At 43.2% G+C, this 22,076-nt stretch overlaps 1 protein-coding gene across 2 annotated transcripts; it reads left to right on the top strand.

Moving 5' to 3' along the window:
- The first annotated feature begins 566 nt into the window (after nucleotides 1-566).
- LOC109429544 (NF-kappa-B inhibitor cactus) lies at nucleotides 567-20,793 on the top strand. 2 transcript variants are annotated; one of them, XM_019705520.3, is made up of 5 exons: nucleotides 567-1,670; nucleotides 6,505-6,821; nucleotides 17,890-17,978; nucleotides 18,418-18,669; nucleotides 19,900-20,793. In XM_019705520.3, exons 1-5 carry the CDS (start codon nucleotides 1,219-1,221, stop codon nucleotides 19,969-19,971), a joined length of 1,182 nt encoding a protein of 393 aa, XP_019561065.3. In that variant the 5' UTR covers nucleotides 567-1,218; the 3' UTR covers nucleotides 19,972-20,793. The 2 variants fall into 2 exon arrangements, with proteins under 2 accessions (XP_019561065.3, XP_019561067.3); XM_019705522.3 differs by lacking the exon at nucleotides 19,900-20,793 and adding an exon at nucleotides 18,843-19,285.
- The last annotated feature ends 1,283 nt before the right edge of the window (nucleotides 20,794-22,076 follow it).

The following is a 22,076-nucleotide window of genomic DNA, read 5'->3' as shown; positions in this document are numbered from 1 at the left end:
TGAATTTTTAAACATGGCAAGCTACTGTGCGTATCTGATCATGTCTCAAAAATCAAGTCAATCGGTTCAAATTTGACTGAGTTATAGCAGCAAGTGCCCAAAATAGGTGCTCCTGCCCAAATGGTCCCAGACCCTATTATGTTTTTCTTACTAATTCCCCGCGAAATCCCAACCGCCAGCGAAAACTTTTACCACATGGTTTCCGTTCGTTGTTTACTCTTCCGATTGCAGGGAAATTAGGAGTCCCCTTTTAAATCTTTAGTCCACCGTCGTCGCATCGTTGTAGCCGTGTAGGATCTTCCCATTCAATGTTTGTTGACGTAATAACGGTAATTATTGTAGTGTTGTGTTGTTCTGTTTGTGGCTCCGGCTCCCATCAGAGCCCACCACAGCAGCCTGATACATTCACCCTATTTAGCAATGTGCGGGAATTACACTGCTGTGTGACTGCCGTGGGATGACCGATGACCATCAGACCAGAGTAGTTTTCCTCCTAGTAGAAGTTCGCTCCGCTCTCGCTCAAGCTCAGCTGAACTACGTACGATACGAGCTGGTAGACATCGTGCACCGACCGAAATCAGTTCGGTTTGAACAGTTGAGCAGATCGCAAGTGTTTTCCGAGTCGCTGCACGCGTGTGAAGAGCATAAAGTCGCGATTTTTGTTCAAGACTACCCGCGTTCGAGTGTTCGCGCGTACCAATACAGGCTTAAGCTTTGTATACGTACCTAGTGGTTCTCCGTAGAGACACGGGTACTCAGCGTGTAATTATCGAGCTTTTTGTCGGTGTGTGAGTGTGGGACAAGTGCTGGTACCTGATTGTGTCAGCTCTCGTTACTTTGTAGATCGAAAACTAAACACCCGTGAGGTATATTGGGATATATTAGCGAGGAAACCGTGGCTATTCTAGATGGTTTTGACCTTTACGTGGTACACTGGATTCAGATTCTAAGCGTTACATGAGTGAATTCCACGAGCTCTGGTGAAAAGTGCATCCATAATATGTGGAGAACATCTGTTGCAGCGAAAGTGACTTATTTGAATCGCCATCTTGAGTTTATGTGTTGAATTCCGATTAGAAAATTAGCCATATCTAGATTGGTCTAGTGTCAGTAGCAAATTCAGGCCTTGAATATCTTGCGTTGAAGTGAGATAGTATCGTGAGGCTTGCCAAACGAACAAAGGGATCCAAATTCTTTCAAAAGAAACCATACACCAACATGTATCCATCGAAAGGAGGAGCGTCGCCAGCTGGAGGATTCACGCACCCTCCCGTTTCAGAAGGACAGAACATCAAGCAGGACAAATATTCCACCGACAGCGGAGCGATAGATTCGGGCTTCCATTCGGGTCAGAACTTCAGTTCGGACAATCTGTTCAGCTCGTCTTCGTCAGTGCCAGCCCAGGGGGAAGCTCCGGTGGACCAGCACCAGTACCACCAGTCCGGGAACCAGAAGCAGCCCCAGGAGGAAGATTCCCGCACCTTCGATTCGGGTGTGGTTCTCGACTCTAGCCAGCATTCTTGTTCGGCGGTGATCCCCAACAGCAACAACGATCAGATGAGGGTCCTGTGCAAAGACTTTAGCTATATGCAGCTGAAGCCCATGGACCCACAGGCGCAACGTTACCTGACGTTGGAAAAATGCTTCCAACAGAACGAGTTCGGTGATACGTGAGTATTATTTTACCATTTTTTTTACCTGGGATTGTTTTGACGACAAACATGACTAATTGTATGCTTTAAATGTACTCAAAAGACCTTTTGATATTGAGAGAAAGGAAAAAAAAGGTTTTATTTTGGCATCTTACTTCAGAACTCCTGTATATTTTAGGTTTACTATTCCAGGTATCAATTACTAGAAAACATTGATCACTTTTTCTAAAACTTTGTGATTCATAAGGCCGTTCGCAATGCTGTTTTATTTTGTATGGCGAGTTTTAAAAATTTTAAAACTTGCCATACAAAATAAAACAGCATTGCGAACGGTCTAAGCCAAACATAGTAAAATTAAAAAAGAAACTTTCTTAGCCATTTCTGTTGTTAGAATGCGAAATCTGTTTTTCATTTATTTATTTGAAGGTCAAAATGAAGGCCAATTTGCTTAATTTGATATGAAAATCATTTTGATCACCCGAGGAATTTATTGTTTGCACAAAAAATGGGCTGTTTTAAAGTATAAATACGCGTATTTAAGGTCCACGTGGTCGTTCTATAGGCGGCAATGTGACCCGACTCTCACCGTAACTCTTATAAAAGCCGTTGGAACTTGATTTATAACTGCAGTAACACTGATAAGAAAATCAGAACCTTACAAATGCATCTGATGCAACTGATCATCGGTCGCTATCTAGGTATTTACACCTCCAAATAATTGAAGATCAATCATAGCTGGAACTGATGTTGTACGTTGAGCCACGTCAAACAAGAACCACCAAAGTTGGTTTCAGGTGGACACAAGTTTTACCCAGTCGAAAAATCCCGAAAACAGCTGGAACAACCACCACCGGCAGCCAGTGCCGCTTCCAAGCCGGCAAAACCCCTCGTGGGTTTTTGCCGGCTTCAGTAGTGCGCGAGTTATGTCGTTTGTTTTGGGTTTTTTTTTTCTGGACTGGGAAAGCCTTGGGTGTTCGATGTTGGAATATACACCGAGAGCTTGTGAGGAATCTGTTAGTTTACCTACGTCAGTAGGAATTTGCATTCGTCGTTTGTCATGACATTTGGGAAGACCAAGACGGGGTTCCACGCGAGCGCCGTTGATGATGATGATGTTTCTTCTATCTGTAGACATCTATCTACTCTCAAGACATTTGAGGCTTCATTATGGCAATGATGACACAAACTGGTTTTGACACGAGTTTAAGACTTTCTTAAAACCGGTATTCAAGTACTCTTGGTTCATTTAAAATAAGTAATTTCATCAAAATTTCAATATGCTGGCTAGACTTCAAAAGCTAGGTATTGGGAAACAACTACCATACCATAATCTACTCGAATTTTACAAGTCTCAAAAGCCAAAACATGTTGAGGTTATGTTCTTTCATTTAAAGCTGTCCTACAAGCTTCATTAGGCTTAGGATTACTTTAAATTGTTACAACAACCATGTTATCATCATTTTTTCACATATTCATAACTCTCAAACTGTGATCGTTCGGAGGAGCTAGTCAGGCTCCGGATGAGCTATCAAGCTCAGTATCATCAACACATTTGCCTTTGATCGAGCTTCCTGAAATGGAGCTCAACTGGCTCAAGAGTTACGCTCGTCAGGCTCAGTGGGAGAAAAGGTTTCTCTCAAGACAAGCTCGAACTTTCGAATAGTATGTGTCTTGCTCCATAAGTATCTATCTCGCTCAGCATTAGAAAACGATCTAACAGTTCTCCAATCGCAAAACATTCCAACAATTCAGTACCACCTAGCTCATTTGCAGAGAGCCTATCTGGCTCCAGAAATTTTCATGAAGGTCACTATCTGAAAACGATTCTCAAAGTCATCATTCATTGACTCATTATAAATAACTCTCAAAATATATTAAAAAAAACAACTGCTTTATATGATGAAAATCGTTGAAAGAGGGTATTTGTTCATCAACTATTAATTTATTGCTACTCTTTTGCATGGAGCCTTCCTTTCTCTGGAAGTAATCAAATTCGTTTTACAACATTATGAAGTGCAAATTTTGGCACACAAGAACAAATATGACTAATCGATCTTGAAGTGATTTATTCTGGATTAGCTCGCTTGCAAAAAAGATTAACAGTATCAGCTTTGTTGGTCTACGAAGATAAGTGAGCTTAGTGCTCCCAAAAACGCGAGTAGGGATATTAAAGTCGGCCATTGTGCCTGTCATGTTTGGATTTTCCGACATATCTCCATGGAGAAAGAACATGAAAGATTCGTTATTGATAGTAAGTTGTTGAAGAAGTTCCCACAACGTAGATCTCTTATTTGTAGTAACACAGAACGAATTTCGCCGAAGAGCTGGAAAATCCCTTCTTTCGCCATTTTTGCTCCTGCTTGAGAAAAAGAGCTTCACATTATCAGTTCCGCCCTCGTTGTCGTCGTCGGTCGCAGAAGCTTCAAAAGCAGCAGTCTGGCGCTAGCCTGTTTGTGTCGGTTCCTTCCAGACATGGACGACGACGACGACGACAACGATGAGGACGCCAACAACGACGACAGAGCCCAGCAGCAGAGCAAGGCAACACACAATCTGGGATTTTCCCATCCTCCACCGAAGAGTGCAATAATTGAATCGCAGCTCTTGATTGTGCAAAATCCCCCTATGGACAACGGCGTACGAGCAACTCGAAGCCACTTTTAGGGTAACCTGGGCTAATACGCACCCTTGGGACAAAATCAAACCTTTCGTTATTTGTACGTGCCTTTTTTGTAAAAAATTAGAAATTCTAAATTTTTTGAGAACTGATCCAAAATCGAAAATTTGGAAAATCAAGAAACTATGGGAAAATGGTTCAAAACACAGCACAGCATTTACAACTAGCAATTTACATTTATCCAAATAGCATGGCCTTCAGTATACTCCATGATCACCCATCCGCATACCATGATTAGATACAGAATGATGCAACTAAAAAGCAGAAAATTTTTAAGAAAATTTCCTAAAAACTAGTATTTGAAAGATTCACCAACGCTCCTCAAATGCTCGAGAGTCAAGGGTGCGTATTACCCGTGAATCCCCTATTTTCGCAACAGAAAATAAAACAGGAGGTTGACGTCGTTGGTCCCGGGAGACGGGACCTCCGGTCATCAGTTGTATGGAATTTTCTAGAAAAATGGATGAATCGAGACGACGACGACGACGACGACGTTGGGATCGTTCCCGATCCGATCGAGATAGTTGGGACAGTGCTTGGGACGATGGCGAAGCTTACGGATCGCTGGGAGTTCGAAGCAAATTGGAAGTTAAGTTGCGTTTGAAATCATGGGTCAATTTGGTGGATAGTTGAACTTTTTTTCTGACAGACAATAATGAGTCAGAAAGATAATTTGTGATTGCGATTTGGGTGTTAAGGCAGGCATAAAACCTTGATAAAACATTGAGCAAGAACCTACTTTCCAGTTTAGAGTTCTGAGCCGTTCTATCGACTGATAGCTTGTCTTTTTCATACGTATTGCGAGTTGCAAGCACGTAATTCTTGTGAAATATCTAACTGAACAAAAACAACTCAGTTATTTTATCATTAGAGTTGTGCATTATGATGAATTGTTTACATTCACACCGATAGACTGCGCCACCGTCGCCGTCGATAAGATGTGCTTCGGCGCACACATCAAACAGTGTTTTCCACTATTGCGGACTATCGGGACTCTTCAACAGAAGTGTTTTACTGCTGCTTCAAGAGTTAAAAACAACAATCTCAAGAAGAAATCCCCCTCTTCGTTGTTTGCTTGGTGAGGTCGTTCCATACAAAACTTATTGTTTTGTAGGAAAAAGTTGGAAAATGTTTTCTAGTGAAGTGGTGGGCGCATTCTATAGGAAAATTCCACACAACATAGCTGCAGCCGTAGATTCTTCGAGAAATCCGGCTTAACTCCCGCTAGATCATCACGGCAATCATTGCCGATCGCTGCATGTAAATTGCTAATCTCTTGATCGGTGGAAGAGAGAGACATAGAGATGAAGAGAAGCCCGCGATTTTATTTATTGCAAAAACTCACTCTCTTCAATAACCATCGTCGCCACATCACCGTCCGGGATTTGTTGTTTGATTATGGCGACGACGATGATGACGGTGATGATGATGATGATGCATTCGATAAGTTGTTTTCGTTCTTACGACCGATCAAGAAACGACAATATTGATCGTACACGTCAACCAACTTACTATTTTTCTCTGGAAAGCGACGTTTGATTCGCAGAAAATACGCCGTTGCTGTACTGGTCCGGGTGTTTCATTTCGTATAGACTGTAGAAGGAACTCATCAAATAGATTATTGGTCATTTTTTTAAAGATTGGTGAGTTTCATCATCATTCAAAGTAATTTCATAGTAAACACACTTATAAACAATTTTTATTGATATTCAAAGACAAAGACAAAAACAAAGATATTCGCTAGACAACTTTGAGATTTCTAATTCCGTACTAGATAAGTGCGATTGAGGTGTTAGTTTGATCGTATGTTTTTTTACGATCACTGATCGTAACGATACGATCGTAATCACGCTTGATTCCGGTAGGAATCAACCGATCAGTCCTCTGTAGGATTCTGTATCTAATCGATCTTATCGACTAACGATACAGGTTATACGTCAGATCGTTTGATCACTGTTAACTAATAGTCTTTCCATGTTACCGACGTGTAATTCTACAGTAAACAAAAGAGGAAAAAGCTATAAAACTGCGTAAAAACCATGATAAATCCAGGAGTCCATGCAGTAGAACCATCGAAAGGGTAACACGCTTTGTTTGTCGTCATGTTTCCAAAATTCCGTCAGATCCTATTCTAACAACCGTCGCTAATCGATACCTTCTTTCTCTTCCCGTCAGTGTCCTGCATCTGGCCATTCTGCGGCAGCCCAATCCGGCCGTCACCAACACGGTGTATACCGTGATCAAAGCCGTTGCTCCATATCCCGGCGTGCTGGACGCCCAGAATGACGAAGGCCGAACACCGCTGCACTTTGCAGTGCAGACTTCGCAGCGCAAAGTCGTGAAGGCGCTGGTTGGCAGTGGAGCCAGTGTCGGAGTCCGGGACATCGATGGAAACACCCCGCTCCATTTGGCGTGCATCCTGGGCTACCTTGACTGCGCCGAGGATCTGCTGATTCCGCCCCGCCAAGATCTGGAACAGTGGAACTACAATGGTGAGTGACTTTTGAAATTAACTAAGGGTGTTACGGAGAAAATGGATAACAGGGCATATAGTGACGCTTGTGGTAGTCAAGATGGCCGAACAGAACACAAACAGGAAAAGAGGAGCAAATTTAGGGCAAAGTAAAAAGAATGTTTATTGGAATTAAGATCGTTAGAAATGTTGGCGCCTACTTGATTCGATTACCTATCTGATATTTTTACTATTAGTCAGGGAAGTTCTCTTTTTCATTTCTTTTTAGTAGAAAGGTGGCTTAAATCTTAAAATGTTTAATTTCTGGACCTGAGTTAAATGTATTGGGCTCATTGAAATAGTCACATAAACCCTTCAGCCCTTTTCTCCACACAGTCTCCAATAGCATATCCTCTTCGCTGAGAATTATTGATCCGGGTCTTGGGAATTCCAACTTTGGAAAAACCCTGGCTCCAGACGCGGCCCCGGACGCAGCAGCAGTTAAATGTTGGTCTTTGTCTCGTCACTCTCGGCCCAAGCAGGCCGGCAGGGCTGGGAAATAACATAATGTTGCATGACGGACGACGATCGTACAAAACGTGATCTCATCCCCTGCGCAATGTGGGACGGCCCGGTCATTCAATTCCCGCGCGCGCTCTAACCGGGCTGCTGCGATTCGCTTGTGTTTGGCTACACCACCACGTCACTCAGTCGTCGGTTAAAGTCGGTTCGGTATAGATGAATGAATGTGCTTCGATTGGGAAACAGGACTTTTTATGGTAAAGATTTCGGTTCCCACAGTCAGCGCTTGGGGCGGTAAAAATAGAAAGAAAAATGCTCCGCGAAAAAACCCAAATTACTTGATGGGAGGCGGCTTTCCTCTCCTGGCTCTCGAGTCGGAATTTTCCTCTGCCTTTGGGGAGAAAAAATATCACGCGCAGCGGAATTTTCATCGCCGTGCCGGCCCAAGGAAATATGCTCTAAAATTAGGTTTTCCCGCGTGCTAAAATTAGTAGGCCGCGCGCGTATTTTGCGTCTACCGCAGCAGTAGCACCTCGAGTGATGATTTTAATTAGCCCGGCTGCTTGGATGACTTTGTGTTGACGACAGTAGCTGAAGACGAGGAAATTGGTCGGGGTTTTATGTAAGCTTGCAAGCCAGGAGAAATTCCAGCCGTTGAAAGATTCCAGAAGGCCGCTGCTTCTCTTGAGCACAAAGTCATGCGAATCACATCCACGCGGACCGGTAAAACCGCTTCGATTACGATGGGAAAATACAGAAATCACTTGATAGCAGCAAGCAATAGTGCATAGTAAGCAAGCACCAATCGGCTATATCGGGTTGTATTGGCCCCAACGAAAGAAAGGCGGAAGCCTTTGCGTGGCTTTCTCGTGTTGTTGGCTTTTCCCGGTTATTGCTTAAAATAGCTACTTCGCCCCCCGTTCTCCTCTCCGTTGACCTCCCTCGCGCTCCGGTAGCTTCCAGTTGAAGGAGGTCAAACTCTGGGGCTTTCCCTAGTCATCTCCTCGTCGCTTTTTTCCAACTTCTCTTTGCGTAACCGCCGGCTGGCTGTGCCATTGCTGCAGTTCACCCACCACCCGTGGTGGCCTCGGACGGACGCGGCGCAAAACCGTGGCATCGATTTTAACTCGCCTTCGGGTTTTGTTTGGTAAACCCGCGCGCGAGAGAGGAGTTATGTGTCGGTATATCTTTTACCGTCCCCAGCGCAAGTAGTCGCCAGGGGCGCCCCTTTTCCGAAAGCAAACCGCTCACTCCCGCATCGCGGACGAACGGACGGACGAACGGCAGTCGAACAGCGAACGTTTGGGTTTTTCCCAATGTCGTGCTCTCTTTCATGTTTCCCTCAACCCGCTTCATTCCGACACACCACCTGCCGTCCGCTACCCAGCGAAAAAGTCTCGCATACTCGTCTACTTGATACGCCACACATTGATCGTGCGGCACTGTTGCTTCCCATCAAAGCAGGCCCATCAACGATGTCGTCGTAGTAGTCGTTTATGCATTTGTAACACGTTCCTTCGAAGACTACGTATTTGAAGAGCTTTCCTTCGTAGAACAATCCTTCACACATCTACCTCGTCATGTAGTTTTCGAATCATCTATTTGTAGTGGTGTCGTCATACACACACTACAGTAGTTGTAGCGTAGCACTTCAACTCACTATACACTACTATACACATACCGAACCCCGTGTCGTCAGCAGGCTACCGCGATTCTTCAAACAGTTTGCTATTTTTGTTTTGATTACCCTCCCACGCCTCAGCGCACCTTGCTGCATTCGCCGCTCGCTCTTCTGCGATAAAAATACATGCGGATGGACGGAGCCGTAGTCGTTGTATACACTCGTTGTTGCCGATGCTTTCGAAGATCATCATCATCATCATCATCCTACTAAGCTGCGGGTAAGGTATGGGCCCAGCCATGCATTGCGGTAGGTATCAACGTCAGCTAGCATAGTGGTTGCCTACTCATTTAACCACCACACTAACCCTCGTCGAAAACACCTGTCCCTCGGTGTTGTCGAGTCGTCGTTATCTGTTTTCTTGGCGTTCCCTCCTGTGCGCGCACACACGCGTTCGCCAGTTACCTGGCAGGCAAAAAGTGGTTTTCCCAAACACTTGCGGAGGTGACTTATGGGCGACGACAATCCAGTTTGATTGCTTCACGAGACCGTTGAATGACAGCACGCACGTCTTTCCAGAATACTCGAATATTGATACCTAGATCTTCCCTTGTTGATTAGTGCGGCGTTGTTGAGCTGCTTCGCATTCCACCGCATTCCCTTCAAAGTCGTTCTTCATATGGAAAAAATGCGCCTTTGGTTAGCAGCGGCTTCTATTCGTTGTACAGTTGATCGAACGACACATGCCGATGATTCCGCTAACGGTGGCTCATTAAATCGGGGATTTTCTTTTTGCGCCGCATATGAGCAAACCATCAAACCATCTCTTCTTGTAATGATGCATGTTTTGTTCAATGGAACTCCTTATCGCACACTCTCTCTCTGCAGCCAGCCACACGCCCAACAACAGTCTCGGAAGTGCGGTCACGCTCGGGTCAAACACCATTCCGTCCGGTGTCATTCATCTCTTGTGTTGTGACATACATTTAGTATCCGCTTGCAAAATTCGAGGGATTTTACATTTGGCCCCTGCCTTCGCAGGCTTTGAAGGATGTCACGTAGAGACGGGGACTTCGGTACGTTTTATTGTGGATTTTGCACCAAATTGGTGTCGGAAGTAACTTCATTGTCTTCCGCTGCCTTTCCTATGCGTTAAACATAACGTCGGAAGTAGTGCGCTGTATAGAGCATCAGATTTACTATAAGGCGCACTACTTCCGACGTTATGTTTAACGCATAGGAAAGGCAGCGGAAGTCAATGAAGTTACTTCCGATACCAATTTAGTGCTAAATCCACAATATGCTATCGTTGGTGTTCTCCCCAAGGAATTGGCATCCCTATGAGCCATTTTTTAAAAAAAAAAGACGCGGACACCGTCTTCAGCCAAAGGCTGCACAGACTGAATATGAAACTTAACACTAGACAAAGGACACACGGAGCATGCACCAGTGGATACGGAGAAGAAACTATTCTCACGAAAAGTTTCATCGCCCGGAGCGGGAATCGAACCCTCACCCCACAGCATGGTGCGATTAGAAGCTTGGTGACCCTAACCGCACGGCTACGAGGCTCCACAATTTTACAATTTTACGAGACGTTTCGGATCAGCTGATCGCTCATTTCATGAATGAAAATTTGACAGGAGATTGCGCCCAAGCCCGTAAGTGTTAATATCAATATCAACACTGTTGTCGTTTCGTAAAATAGACTATACCTAGGAACAGTACTTAACGCGATTTCCTTTTCACTTATCCCTATCCCACCAATGCAATGTTTTCGTAGCCAACATAACTGCGGCTCAAGCGTGAGGCTCAAGCTGACAATCTATCTTATAACACAGCAGCATAGTTTTAATGCTGAGTAAGAAAACAAGAAGACCATAATAGTCCCCTGGTTCTCCCTGAACGCCGCTGAGTTGTCTGTACTCTTCGTTACACCAACTAAGCTAGCCATGAACATGTTTGACACTTCTCAAGTCATTTTGACAGACCACCCACCACATGCACGAAAAAGACGGATCATATATTCTTCTTTATCGATTTTGTTGCCGTCCTTTTCATGCTCATGGTACATCTGCCAAAATGTCCTGAGAGCTGTCAGTCATTTTGAGGTTAGGTTCGTTGGTGTAATAAAGAATTTCCTTGAAGCAATTCACCATCCGGGATACCGTCGAACAATGCAACCCCAAAGGTTTCCGGATACATTCAATGAAAGCACATAGTACCGTCTACCCCCGTTGGTTTGACCTCATCTAATCTGAACTCTTTTAAATTTGACTCCCTCTAATCTGCACATCGTTCAAACTAAAAAAGGTTCAAACGTCATTCTGCTCGTGGAACGGGATGAAACGGAACGCAAAATCAAAACAAAACAGCAAAAAGGGTTACTACCAGTGTGTTTTTCGATGCCCACAGGGTTACCAGAAGTTCAAATTAAAAAATGAACCCCGTTGGTTTGCATGAGGGGTCGTTCAAACCAAGGGGGATAGACGGTAGCATTTTCCCGACTTTTTTTACGGATCTGCTTTGTTTTGATGCCATCTCACTTAACTTTTGTCAGATTGTACAGTGGCCGTTCGCTCGTTGCAATATGTTTATATTTCAACATGCGAATGCCATTCGCTAATTGCAACGTCGCTTTGGCACTAAACTACATACATCGAAACGCACTGACAGCATGACTGACAGCACAAATTTGACACTTTACCGCTTTTTAATTGCAAAAACTTGTCAAATTTTGTAATTAGTGGACTTGCAACTAAAACGCGTTGCAACGAGCGAACGCCCGCTGTAAAGAAAATCCTGCCAACGTCAATATTACACTCTTAACAAGATTCAGTCCAAATTTTATAATGTGTTATCCATACCCCTGAAAGTTACAAGCCATTTCATCTCATATTTTTGAAGACGACCTTTTGTCTTGCAAAATTTCTGGAGAATCCATTGTTAACGTTCATTGCGGATAACATGCTGTAACGCGATGTTCGAAGAATGCAGACCTACATAAAAAGGGGGAACCACGTTTAGGAATTTCAACACACACAGGTTTCGTCAAACCTCCACCATTTCTGGACCCATAACCTGCCGGGATCCATGGAAAAACACAAGAAAGATCCATTTAAAATCTGCATACCGTAATCGCTTAGGAATGTCGTAAATTTTAACGAACTTATCAGCGCGAACCTCTAGCCTAAGGTTAGAATTCGAATAAATAAAGAAATTAAAAAATACCAATGCTCTAAACCGGTATGTCACACCACGATTGGCAAATCTTGGTGGATACTTTGGGAGAATATTTGATCGTTCGACAATGATTCAGCAAAAAATCAGCAAAAGTCATCCACACTTAGCTATATACTGAGCGCCTTTTTCGAACCAGGGGGTTGTCCAATACTCGATCGAAACCTGTTCTGTGCAATGCCGGTTTTTCTGACTCGCTCGCTCACTCGCTCTAGCCACGCGCTATTTGTCTTCCAGAAATGCGAAGCAAAACAAAACCGTCGACGTGGGTCGATGAAATCATTTGGCGCGCATTTTGGGGCGTTAATTTTGAATACAACGGCTGCGGGATAAGATCAGGATTTCTTTGAAGTCATCGGAGCAGGTGCTTGGGCTCTAAGCCTACTACTAAGAACATGTTGGTGAAACAATTTTAAGAACTTCTGACGAAGAAATGCATCAACCAAATCAGCAGGTGTCGCCTACGTAGGTGTTAATTTTCACACCACGGTTCGAAATTTGCTAAACATTTGGCCAGGCCTACTCGATCATGTTCGTTTCTACGAATTAAGCCGAGCAATTCGATTATTCCATGTGATTGACAACTGCTAAACGTCACCATATCACTTTTGGTCACATGGAGAAACAAAAGTTTTCGAAAAGCAAGTTCATTTTCACTTAAAAGCCGCCTACCTTGCTGTCAAAATTCGAATGGCTGAAAACAGGATTGCTAGACCATCTACCTCGTTTGATGACCTTTCACTCGTACACCAGGCGAAAAAGTAACACAGAATTTGGATGAAGCCTGGTATGTTTCTCTTTTCTAACGGTTCTCATCAATTTGAACAGTCCGATCTGTTATTCATAACCGGCCTGTTGACATGGCTCAGTATGTCATCCATATAAATAGCGATTTATAAATATGCTCTCATCTAAAAATAGTAAACAAAAGATGCCCAAAACCAGTTTTGAACCCTTCGTTCGATTGGTGGAACCCTGGCTGAATCACAACAGCTGTGCGTTACCGATCATCATCGGTCCGTGTTTTCATCTCTCGCAACAACGCAGTTCTCAAAGTCCACACACACACGTGCGCAAAGTTTCAATCCGGTTGCGGCATATTCATATGGGGTGCGGTGATTTCCCGATTTGCCAATTGCGAGTTTATATTTAGCTAAATCATGTGCGTCGCGCCGCGCGTTTTTTCCTTTCTCGATGCCCAAAATACTTTCGCGCGTTCTCATCGAGGTCCTTTCACGGATACGCCGCGCAAAACATGCGCATTCCTGAGCGAAAGCGTAATCGCCGGCGCGCTGTCAGTCGATGATATTGCCGCGAATGATGAATTTGGGGATATTCCCGATTGGCGAGTTCCGCGTACAACCAGACACGGATTAATCATGCGATGATGGTTGGTCACCATAATCACCACTGGGCTGGGCTGGGCGATGTCACGTTTGTTTTGCAATGAATGAGTCGGTCCCAGACGGTCAAAGTTTAGTGGTACACGGTCGCAGTTGCACAGAAATTGGACGTCCCTAGGGTCATGAATGATGTTTCTGCGGGAAGTTGCATTACGAGTTTAATCAATCGTTATAATCGAGCTTGATTTCTGTTTAGGATCAAGTAGCATGCGTCATTTGATATCAGATCGATCTGATCGATCAACTGTCAAATGACTGTTTTTCCAAATGTCACCTCATGCGATCCCTATTAGAAGTCAGATACAAATCTGTCAAATTAAAACCTTAATAAAACTATGAATGTAAGATTTCTATACTAACAACTTTGTCCGTTTGTCTGAGCTTGCTACGATAAGTTTCAATCAATCCAAACAGATCTACAGATACCAGTACCCACCACAGAGGAGTTACCCTGACAAAAACCGACACGTGAATGTGTGTACTGACTCTGACTCTGGGAATTCCAGAGGGTTTTCACGGTTTTTTTTGCTGTTGTGTATTGCGCGCTTTGCACTCACTTGTTGTCTCGCTGTTGTATTACCTATATACCTAGCTACCTACCTACCTACCTAGCTGCCTGCCTACCTCTAGCTAGTTTTGTTTGTGCAATTTGAATGGAGCAGCACACATACCCGCGAATTGGGCCGGGCAACGACTACGGGGCCGGTTTGACTGTATAGCGCTTTGTTTCTTCTCCTTCGCCTTCCTTCCCGAGTAGGTGGTGAGAACTGAATCTGTATTTAAAAAGAATGCAAACTTGTAACTCAAGCAAACTTGTAAACATAAGCCGCTGCGAAGTCGTGTGTGAAATTCGACTGTGATAATAATGAATTTGAGCCGTGTCTAAATGGGTGTAGAAGCCGCAATACTTATTGATTGTCATGATTTTAATTTTTTGTTGTCGATCATGATGATCATCTAATGTCCGGCTTGTGTCATTTGAGATTTGATAAAGGTCGATCATTAGTTCTTCACAATTCTTTATTACACCAACGAACCTAACCTCAAAATGACTGTCAACGACGTGAGAGTTTGACAGATCACACACTACTTTACCGACCTTATTGTCGTTCTTTTCATGCTCGTGTTACACTTCTGGAGCAACATTTGAAAAGGGCCCAAGAGGTCTTGTGTCTTTTTTTCTAAAACGGTCCGTAGGGCATAACAGCAGCCCGCCCACGCAAATGAACACCGTTATCCGAAAGATCGATGTTTGCTCTATCTGATAACGGTCTTAGTTTTTGTGAATAAGCTGATGGGGGCTCAGGAGCGACGTGTGAAGTCATTGTTTACCAATGCTTGTATGCCCTTTTCAAATGTTGCTCCAGTCTGAGAATTGTCAGTCATTTTGAGGTTAGGTTCGTTGCTACGCTGCAATAAAGAATACGAAGAATACTACTACTGGAAAAAGTAAACAATCATGGTTATCTTTGTCTTACCCATGTAGAACTGTCAGAATGATCTGAAAATTGTCAACCAGGCTTGGCATTGGTCATGAACTTCACAAGCATGCTACGGTTTGACTCGAATCATGCGTCGCTATTGAACGCGAAGTAAGCAAACAAAGATCACATAGGCAAAGCACATTTTCGCGATTTAGAAACCATGGGCAACCGTCATGATTTGCTTTATTACTTGACCTTCAATCAATCTGACCATCGGCTGTTTGACCATCGATGAAGGAGACTGCAATGGCAGTACCTTTTTGATTTATTGAATTAAAATGGGCTTATTGAAAGGTTTGTTCCTCAATATTATTAGCTAGCCAGTCTGCATATTTATACAAGTTATCTTGCTCTTTCAGATGAAGGACGAATTTGGATGGCTCCAGTGCTTGAAAACTTTTTTTTCCTGAGTTATGCACTTCATCAGCAGGAGAGGATAATCCAACATACGAAGAGTCTTTTAGTACACAGATCCAGCTGGTACCGCATTCCTTGGATAGTATAAGAGGAAAGAGCGATGCATTCCGCCGATAACATACGCTCTCTGGAGTTTGAACGATGGTTGAGTAGCTTTGCATACTCACCACCTGCATTGAAGCCGCGTTTTTCAAATGATTCGTTTTTGCCATGTAAATAAAAGAGGATTTTTACCACATTTCAATTCAATAAATTTCGCTCGAATTTTGAACCGACTTCATCGTACATCAATTAAGCAACATTTAATCTATTTCTTCCACTGATGTCAATTTTTGGGATTGACTTTATAACAAACAGGCGTCCTTCAATTTCAACCATACTCCTGCTTGTCCCATATAGGGCTAAGTTTTTACCATCTACTGGGCGACCATTTAAAAAACTGCACTCCCGGTGAGAACTGGTGCTTGACTGCTTCTGGCCAGCTAATTAGTTACTGTATCTAAATACTTATTCTGAGGATACGCCGATGCAGAAGGTGTCTCGTATCAAAAAATTACTTTTGGCATGGCGTCGACTTAGTTTTGCTAGAGCTCAGGCTAGAGTCCGCGGGTACCCAAGAAAACGTAGTCCACTCAAATAAAACCATGCGAACGAAATTCATCTATACTGGATGGTAAGCATATACCATCCACAGTATAATGTGGCAACCTCTCACGACCGTCGTTTCACTGTCAGTGAAGGTCGTTTTTCCTAAAACGTTCAGTCGTTTTCTCTATGGTAACTGAACGTCGTCGTCCAATGCATGCTCGCTACACAACAAGCTGTCGAGCAACGTACTTGATGATTTCATGAGCCTATTGCGATTGCACGATACTGAAGACGCTAAACTGGTATTCGTTATTTGAACATGACCACTAACGGTGATCAATCCCAAGCCTGTTGTCAACTCGCGTAATGAAGAATTCTAACGAGCAACTGTCATTTGACACACATGTCAGATGTTTAGAACTTTGGATCCCTTCCCTACCAGAAAGAAACTCGATCTGATTTAAGCGATCATCTGCGATCGTGAAACACCAAATCAAGGTTCAAATTCAACCACATTTTGCACCTCTCCCCCACTCGGGTACCGAAAGAGATAGGAGCCTCGCGCGTGCTGCTCACCATGGTCGACCCTAAACGTTGCCGAGAGGTAGGAATTCGCTTCGCGCTTTACCCGATCTCCGCAGATGTTAGGAGGATTCAAGATCGCTCGTTGATTACGCAAAACCGCTGCGCTGCGTCGCCGATCGCTGCGTGGTGGTGGGCTTGTCCAGGCGAAATTTCCCAAATGGAACCGGTTCTTCCGCTCCGGAACGCGTTTTTTTTTTTGTTTTGGGAAAATTCCACTCCACATCTTCTTCTTCTTCTTCTGGGTTTGTGGGTTCAGCTGTTCTTGTCTCGGGGAGTCAACCGCCGGATAATTGCTGTTTTCCTCAATCGAGTGTGTGATGTCTTCTTGCAAAGTGTGGCGTAGAAGGTCCGAGTGGAACTTTCCATTCATGTCTATTAGAAGGCCGTAAACGGGTTCGATCCTTGCCCCGATTGGCATTCTAGTGGAAAGTTCCTCTCATACGTCTAATTACGAAGCTTATCAATACGTATTTCCGCGGAATATTCCACTGCTTTTGTAATAAGCATTCGTAGCTGATGTCTATCAAAGTTCTAGAAAGAATGCAGACTGATTGGCACAACTCTTCTGTTCTGATTCGTTCTGACTCCTGAGGGTGTTCTTTCTCCAGGGGTTCTCAAACGGAAGATAGATTTTGAGCGAATCAGCCTTTACCAAACTACGAATGGAAGAGGTTCGTGAACTTTTCGATACCCTTTTTCCGTGGGAAACCACTGTTCGACAAGACTTGACTGACACTTGTAAATTCAGCTATCCTCAGCAATGTTTTCGCTGAGAATTTGCAGATTGAAGTTCGCATTCGCACGCATCCCACTAGGCTTAGGCCAGTAGTACACAGGGTCAAATATTTGACAAGGAAAGAACTCAAGAAACAACATCAGTTTGACACTAATGAAAATTTGATCGAGTCAAACAAGATGTTTGAGCATTGGTTTCTTTTCGGACAAATATTTGACCCTGTGTACTAGCAGCTTTATAGTTATTGGATTCTGCTTGCGTGACATCACTGCTGTTCTACGCCAAACAGCGGGGAATGATTAGCATTTTTTTTCGCTTCTACGCAAACCCTATCTATCCATTCAACATTGTGTTTAATATGCTCAATTAAGTACTATTTACGCACGGACTACAAGGGTATTCCCCACAACACTACTGAAGCTGAAGCCATTCATCATCGCTCCTCGTCTCCTGAACAATATCTCAATCAGAAACTAAACTTTGCTCTTTCTCTCTCTCTGTCTCGATTTCAGGAAAACGATGTGTTCACATTGCCACCGAAAAGGCTGACGTCGACATGCTTCGGCTTTTGGTCGCCAACGGAGCCGATATTAACTCTCGGGTAAGTTTGTGTTTTTATTCTAAGGGAACTGGGATCACAAGGACAGTAATTCTTCCAATAAATTTGGTGGTATTCATCGCTAGGGATTTCTTTTGGATTCTTCGTTACTCTAACCTGTTTTTTCTTGGACTTACGAACTTTAAAACAAGATTTTGGATGATAGTTAAAATATAGATCCCTGAGGAAGGCCCCCAAAACGACCGAAACGTCGGAGTGAGAAAATTGTAGTTCGCTTAATGATTAAATAAGGTTGCCGAGTCAATACAGTTAATGTCACAATCCAAGACTCATCCTGTTTCGGATTTATTGTTCATTTTAGTTATTTTTCAAGATGGTGGACCAAAATTCAAGATGGCGACCGTTTTATGTAGTCTAAGACTCGACGCAAATTCAAAGTCAACCACTTCTAACAATTGTTCGTTTCTCCTTCTCCCAACAGGAAGGCACCGCGGGCCAGACTGCGCTCCACATTGCCATTGAGTATGGATACAAGGACGTGGTCGAATTCCTGCTCACCGAGTGTCCCAAACTGCGGCTCGAGACAACGACATACGCCGGCCTGACCGCCTACCAGCACGCCGCCCTCCGGAGCGACCAGACCCTGCTGCAGAGACTGAAAAGTCGCGGTGCGGAACCGCTTACGCCCCCACAGAGCGACTACGAGGAAGAGGACAGCGAGGAAGACGAACAGGTAATTACACTTTGCAACCATGTCGTCCATGTGGTGTTGTCCTTTTAGGATTAGAAGAGGAAATGAATCGTTTAGGAAAATGCATAAAAGTTTTCATTCCACTTCGGTGTTGGTGGCACGATCATGGAACATACTAACGCTTGGTTTTTTCGTTTTTTTTTTCTCTTCTCCAGTAATCGCTTCTACCAGCCGCTACTACTACTACTACTACCACTAAGTTATCCTTATCTCTCTGTGTATGTGTCTGGCATCCTTCCTCTATCATCATCAGTGTCCTACATATATTGGTGACGGTAGGGCATGTGTGTCCTTTCTGTGTGCACGAGCGAAGTGCATGAATGTCGTCGTCGGCGTGGTCGCGTTGGGCGTGAATGGATCCGTTGTTGACTAGTTTTAAGGGCAAAAGACTTTTAACTAAAGCATTAAGAGAAAAACGATAGACGTTTAGGGAAAATGTTCAAAAGAAATAGTCTCACTAGTTAAGGTTATATTTATGTTTGTAAGTACTAAAATCAATCACGTTCGCTAATAAGACTCAACACAATCGATTGTAACTTTGTGTAAATGTAAATACTGAAAAAAAAAAAAATACAAACTAACGCCTTATTATCACTACCAAAAAACCGTTCGTTTGTTTTCTTAAACGATTCATTTCCAATAGTTGGGGGAAATCCGTTTGGCTTATTGTATTATTCCCATTTATGAGCTTTTGGCCATTTTTTGGCCACTAAGCCGCTGTCTCAATTGGAATGTTAAATTTGATATGAATTTCCTTCAGTGATCGCCTTAGGAGAAGTTCCTCCAGGGAGGAATTGCTCAAGACATTGTCAAGAAATTCCTGGACGAACTCCCTGGGAAAACTGAGGAAATCTTTGAGAAATTGCTGGAGAAAATTACGTAGTAGCTTCTGAAGAAACTAATGGGGGATCTCTTGAAACAATTTCTGTATAGTTCATGGGGATACTCTTTGTGGAATTTCTGGAGAAGCTATTGCAAAATCATACGGATAAACTGTTTGAAGCAAATCGAGCACTGATATAATTTTCAAACTGTCGCATTTAAGTTGAAATCAATTTTAATATCCTAATTGGGACAAGGACTTAAAGTCCTTTAACTACGCACTGTACGATCTCAATCCAAACGGCGATCCTCTTATCCTAACTGTCGAAAGCATTCAATCCCCCGTTACAACCTCTAATTTACCTTCTATTGTTTGTATGTTTCGCACAGATGCCATCGTATTACGGATCCAATGCATTTGGTTCCAATTTTGTGGGACTTTCCACCATCAACGTCGCGTGAGACGTGCTTTCTTAATCGTCCCAACAATTGAAAACGAAAAACAACAAATATACCGAACAAACCCTGAAGCACCTTCACAGGAAGCCTTTCCAGCTATACGACAACAACGCGATTGCGGATATCAGCATTTCGGCGTGACACGTTTCCCTTCCTCCAGTCAGTGGTGGTGGGTGTTGAAACGTGGCAAAACTAGTGCCATTTGTACGGATATCGACGCTCACAAAATCCAAACCCCCCTTTATTAGTGTTTAAATGTGATTGTGCCTTATTTGCCTAAATCCTTCCCGAATTATGGACCCAGACAGTGCGCATCGTTGCGAGTGCTACGCATACCAAACGCTATCAGCAGTTGTTTTTTGCTGAATCACGCTGTTGGCAAGAATTTGCTAGTTCTCAGCAGGAACAACAATTTTAGTGAGTAACTTCCTGATAAGACGCGGAACGACATCGAACGATTTGCATTTCTGGGTCGTCTTTGAGCCTAGAAAAAAAAAACATCTCGTGCTTTCTACTTTTCCCCACTATCAATAAACAAAATCAGAACTTCTTGCGTAGCTTAATTTCGAATGAGAGTTTACATCGGAATCAATTGGCATCCATGTAGGAAGTAGATCATTGTCTCGTACAACCTGTATCTTACTTGAATCGGACCAATATAATCGGATTATAACGAAACACTCTTTGTAGCAAAAATGAGAAAATAAATATACGTTTATAGCAAGTAGTAGTTGTAGTTGTATGTTACAAATTTTATGAAATCTTTTTGTTTCCTATATGTTATAAAAAAGTCGTATTTATACAAAAAAAAAAACAAAAACAAAACACGTGACTTCCGGCAAGGTTCCGCGGAGTGCGAACTTAACATCCCCCCGTATGACTGTGGAATGTGCATACGGTTTTTAGCGATCTCATAATGGTCCTAGACGATGAGAGAGATGTTAACAAAGAAGATGAGCAACTGAACTGTGTAATAAAATAGCATACTTTTTATCGGATCTATCTTGGCTTTGCGTAACTGCGAAAGAAACATGTCCTTTACCGTACGAAACCGGACGCGATTATTGGCGACCATCGGGCTGAGCCGGTTGATTCATTGTCATGCTACTACACTCTACTTAATCTGAATGGGAAACACCATCGCTCTGTGTGTGTCATCTGTTCCGCCCTCGGTGCTCATAACGAGTAATGGGATGACTTTGTGAATGACAGTATGCATCAACCGGCAACTTTCTCGCGCCCAAGAGTTAATCACTTCTAAGAAATTCTATACATTGTAACTTGGAACGAGGTTACACGTGGGTACACATACACAATGATGAGTAAAGATATAACGTATCGCTGTTTGTCAGACTTACAATATGCAAACTTCGGGATTTCCATCACAGCTTACCAAAATACGGTAAAACAGTTGCATTTATCGCCTCAGCAGAAAAAAGGCGCCTTCAAATTCCAAGGATTTATATAACTGAGATAGTAAAAATGTCCCAGTCAGAAACCGACTGCTGTTAGGAACACGGATGGGGAGTTAACTTTGGTTGAATCTTGAACAAGAACACCAAAAGCCTGAATTTTCCAGCGGAATTCTTGAAGCAAAGCAGTTAGAAGAATCTTTGAAGCATCCCAGAATGATTCTGGAAGTATCCCTAAAATATTCCGAAAGCAACTCTGAGATTCTGTCATAGTAGGATTCTGGTGGCATACATGAAGGACTTTAGAAGCATCACAAAAAGATTTTGGAAGTTTCCCGTAAGAAATTTGAAAGCTCTCCAGAAAGATTTCAGAAGCAGCCTATGTAGAATAACTCTGGAAGGATTTCATAAGAAGTCTGGAGGCATCCCTAGGAATCTGGAAGCATCCCAGGATTGAAGGAACCTAGAAATATTCTGAAAGTAACCCAGAAGCAAGGGCGTAGCCAGAGGGGGGCAGGGGGGGGCGTGCCCCCCCCCCCCCCCTGGCCGACAGATTTTTTAAATTCAAGCCGACTCAAAGATTGTCAATAATTCAAGTATTCCAGAAAAAATATTGAAAAGAAAACTATTCTCTAGACTATTCTAATAATTGAGGTTTTTATCCACAATTATCCAACTTTTTTTTTTTGAGAATCA

This window comes from Aedes albopictus, chromosome 2 (assembly GCF_035046485.1).
Source record: "Aedes albopictus strain Foshan chromosome 2, AalbF5, whole genome shotgun sequence".
Lineage (NCBI taxonomy): Eukaryota > Metazoa > Arthropoda > Insecta > Diptera > Culicidae > Aedes > Aedes albopictus.
This window is presented reverse-complemented; position numbering and strand designations above follow the sequence as displayed.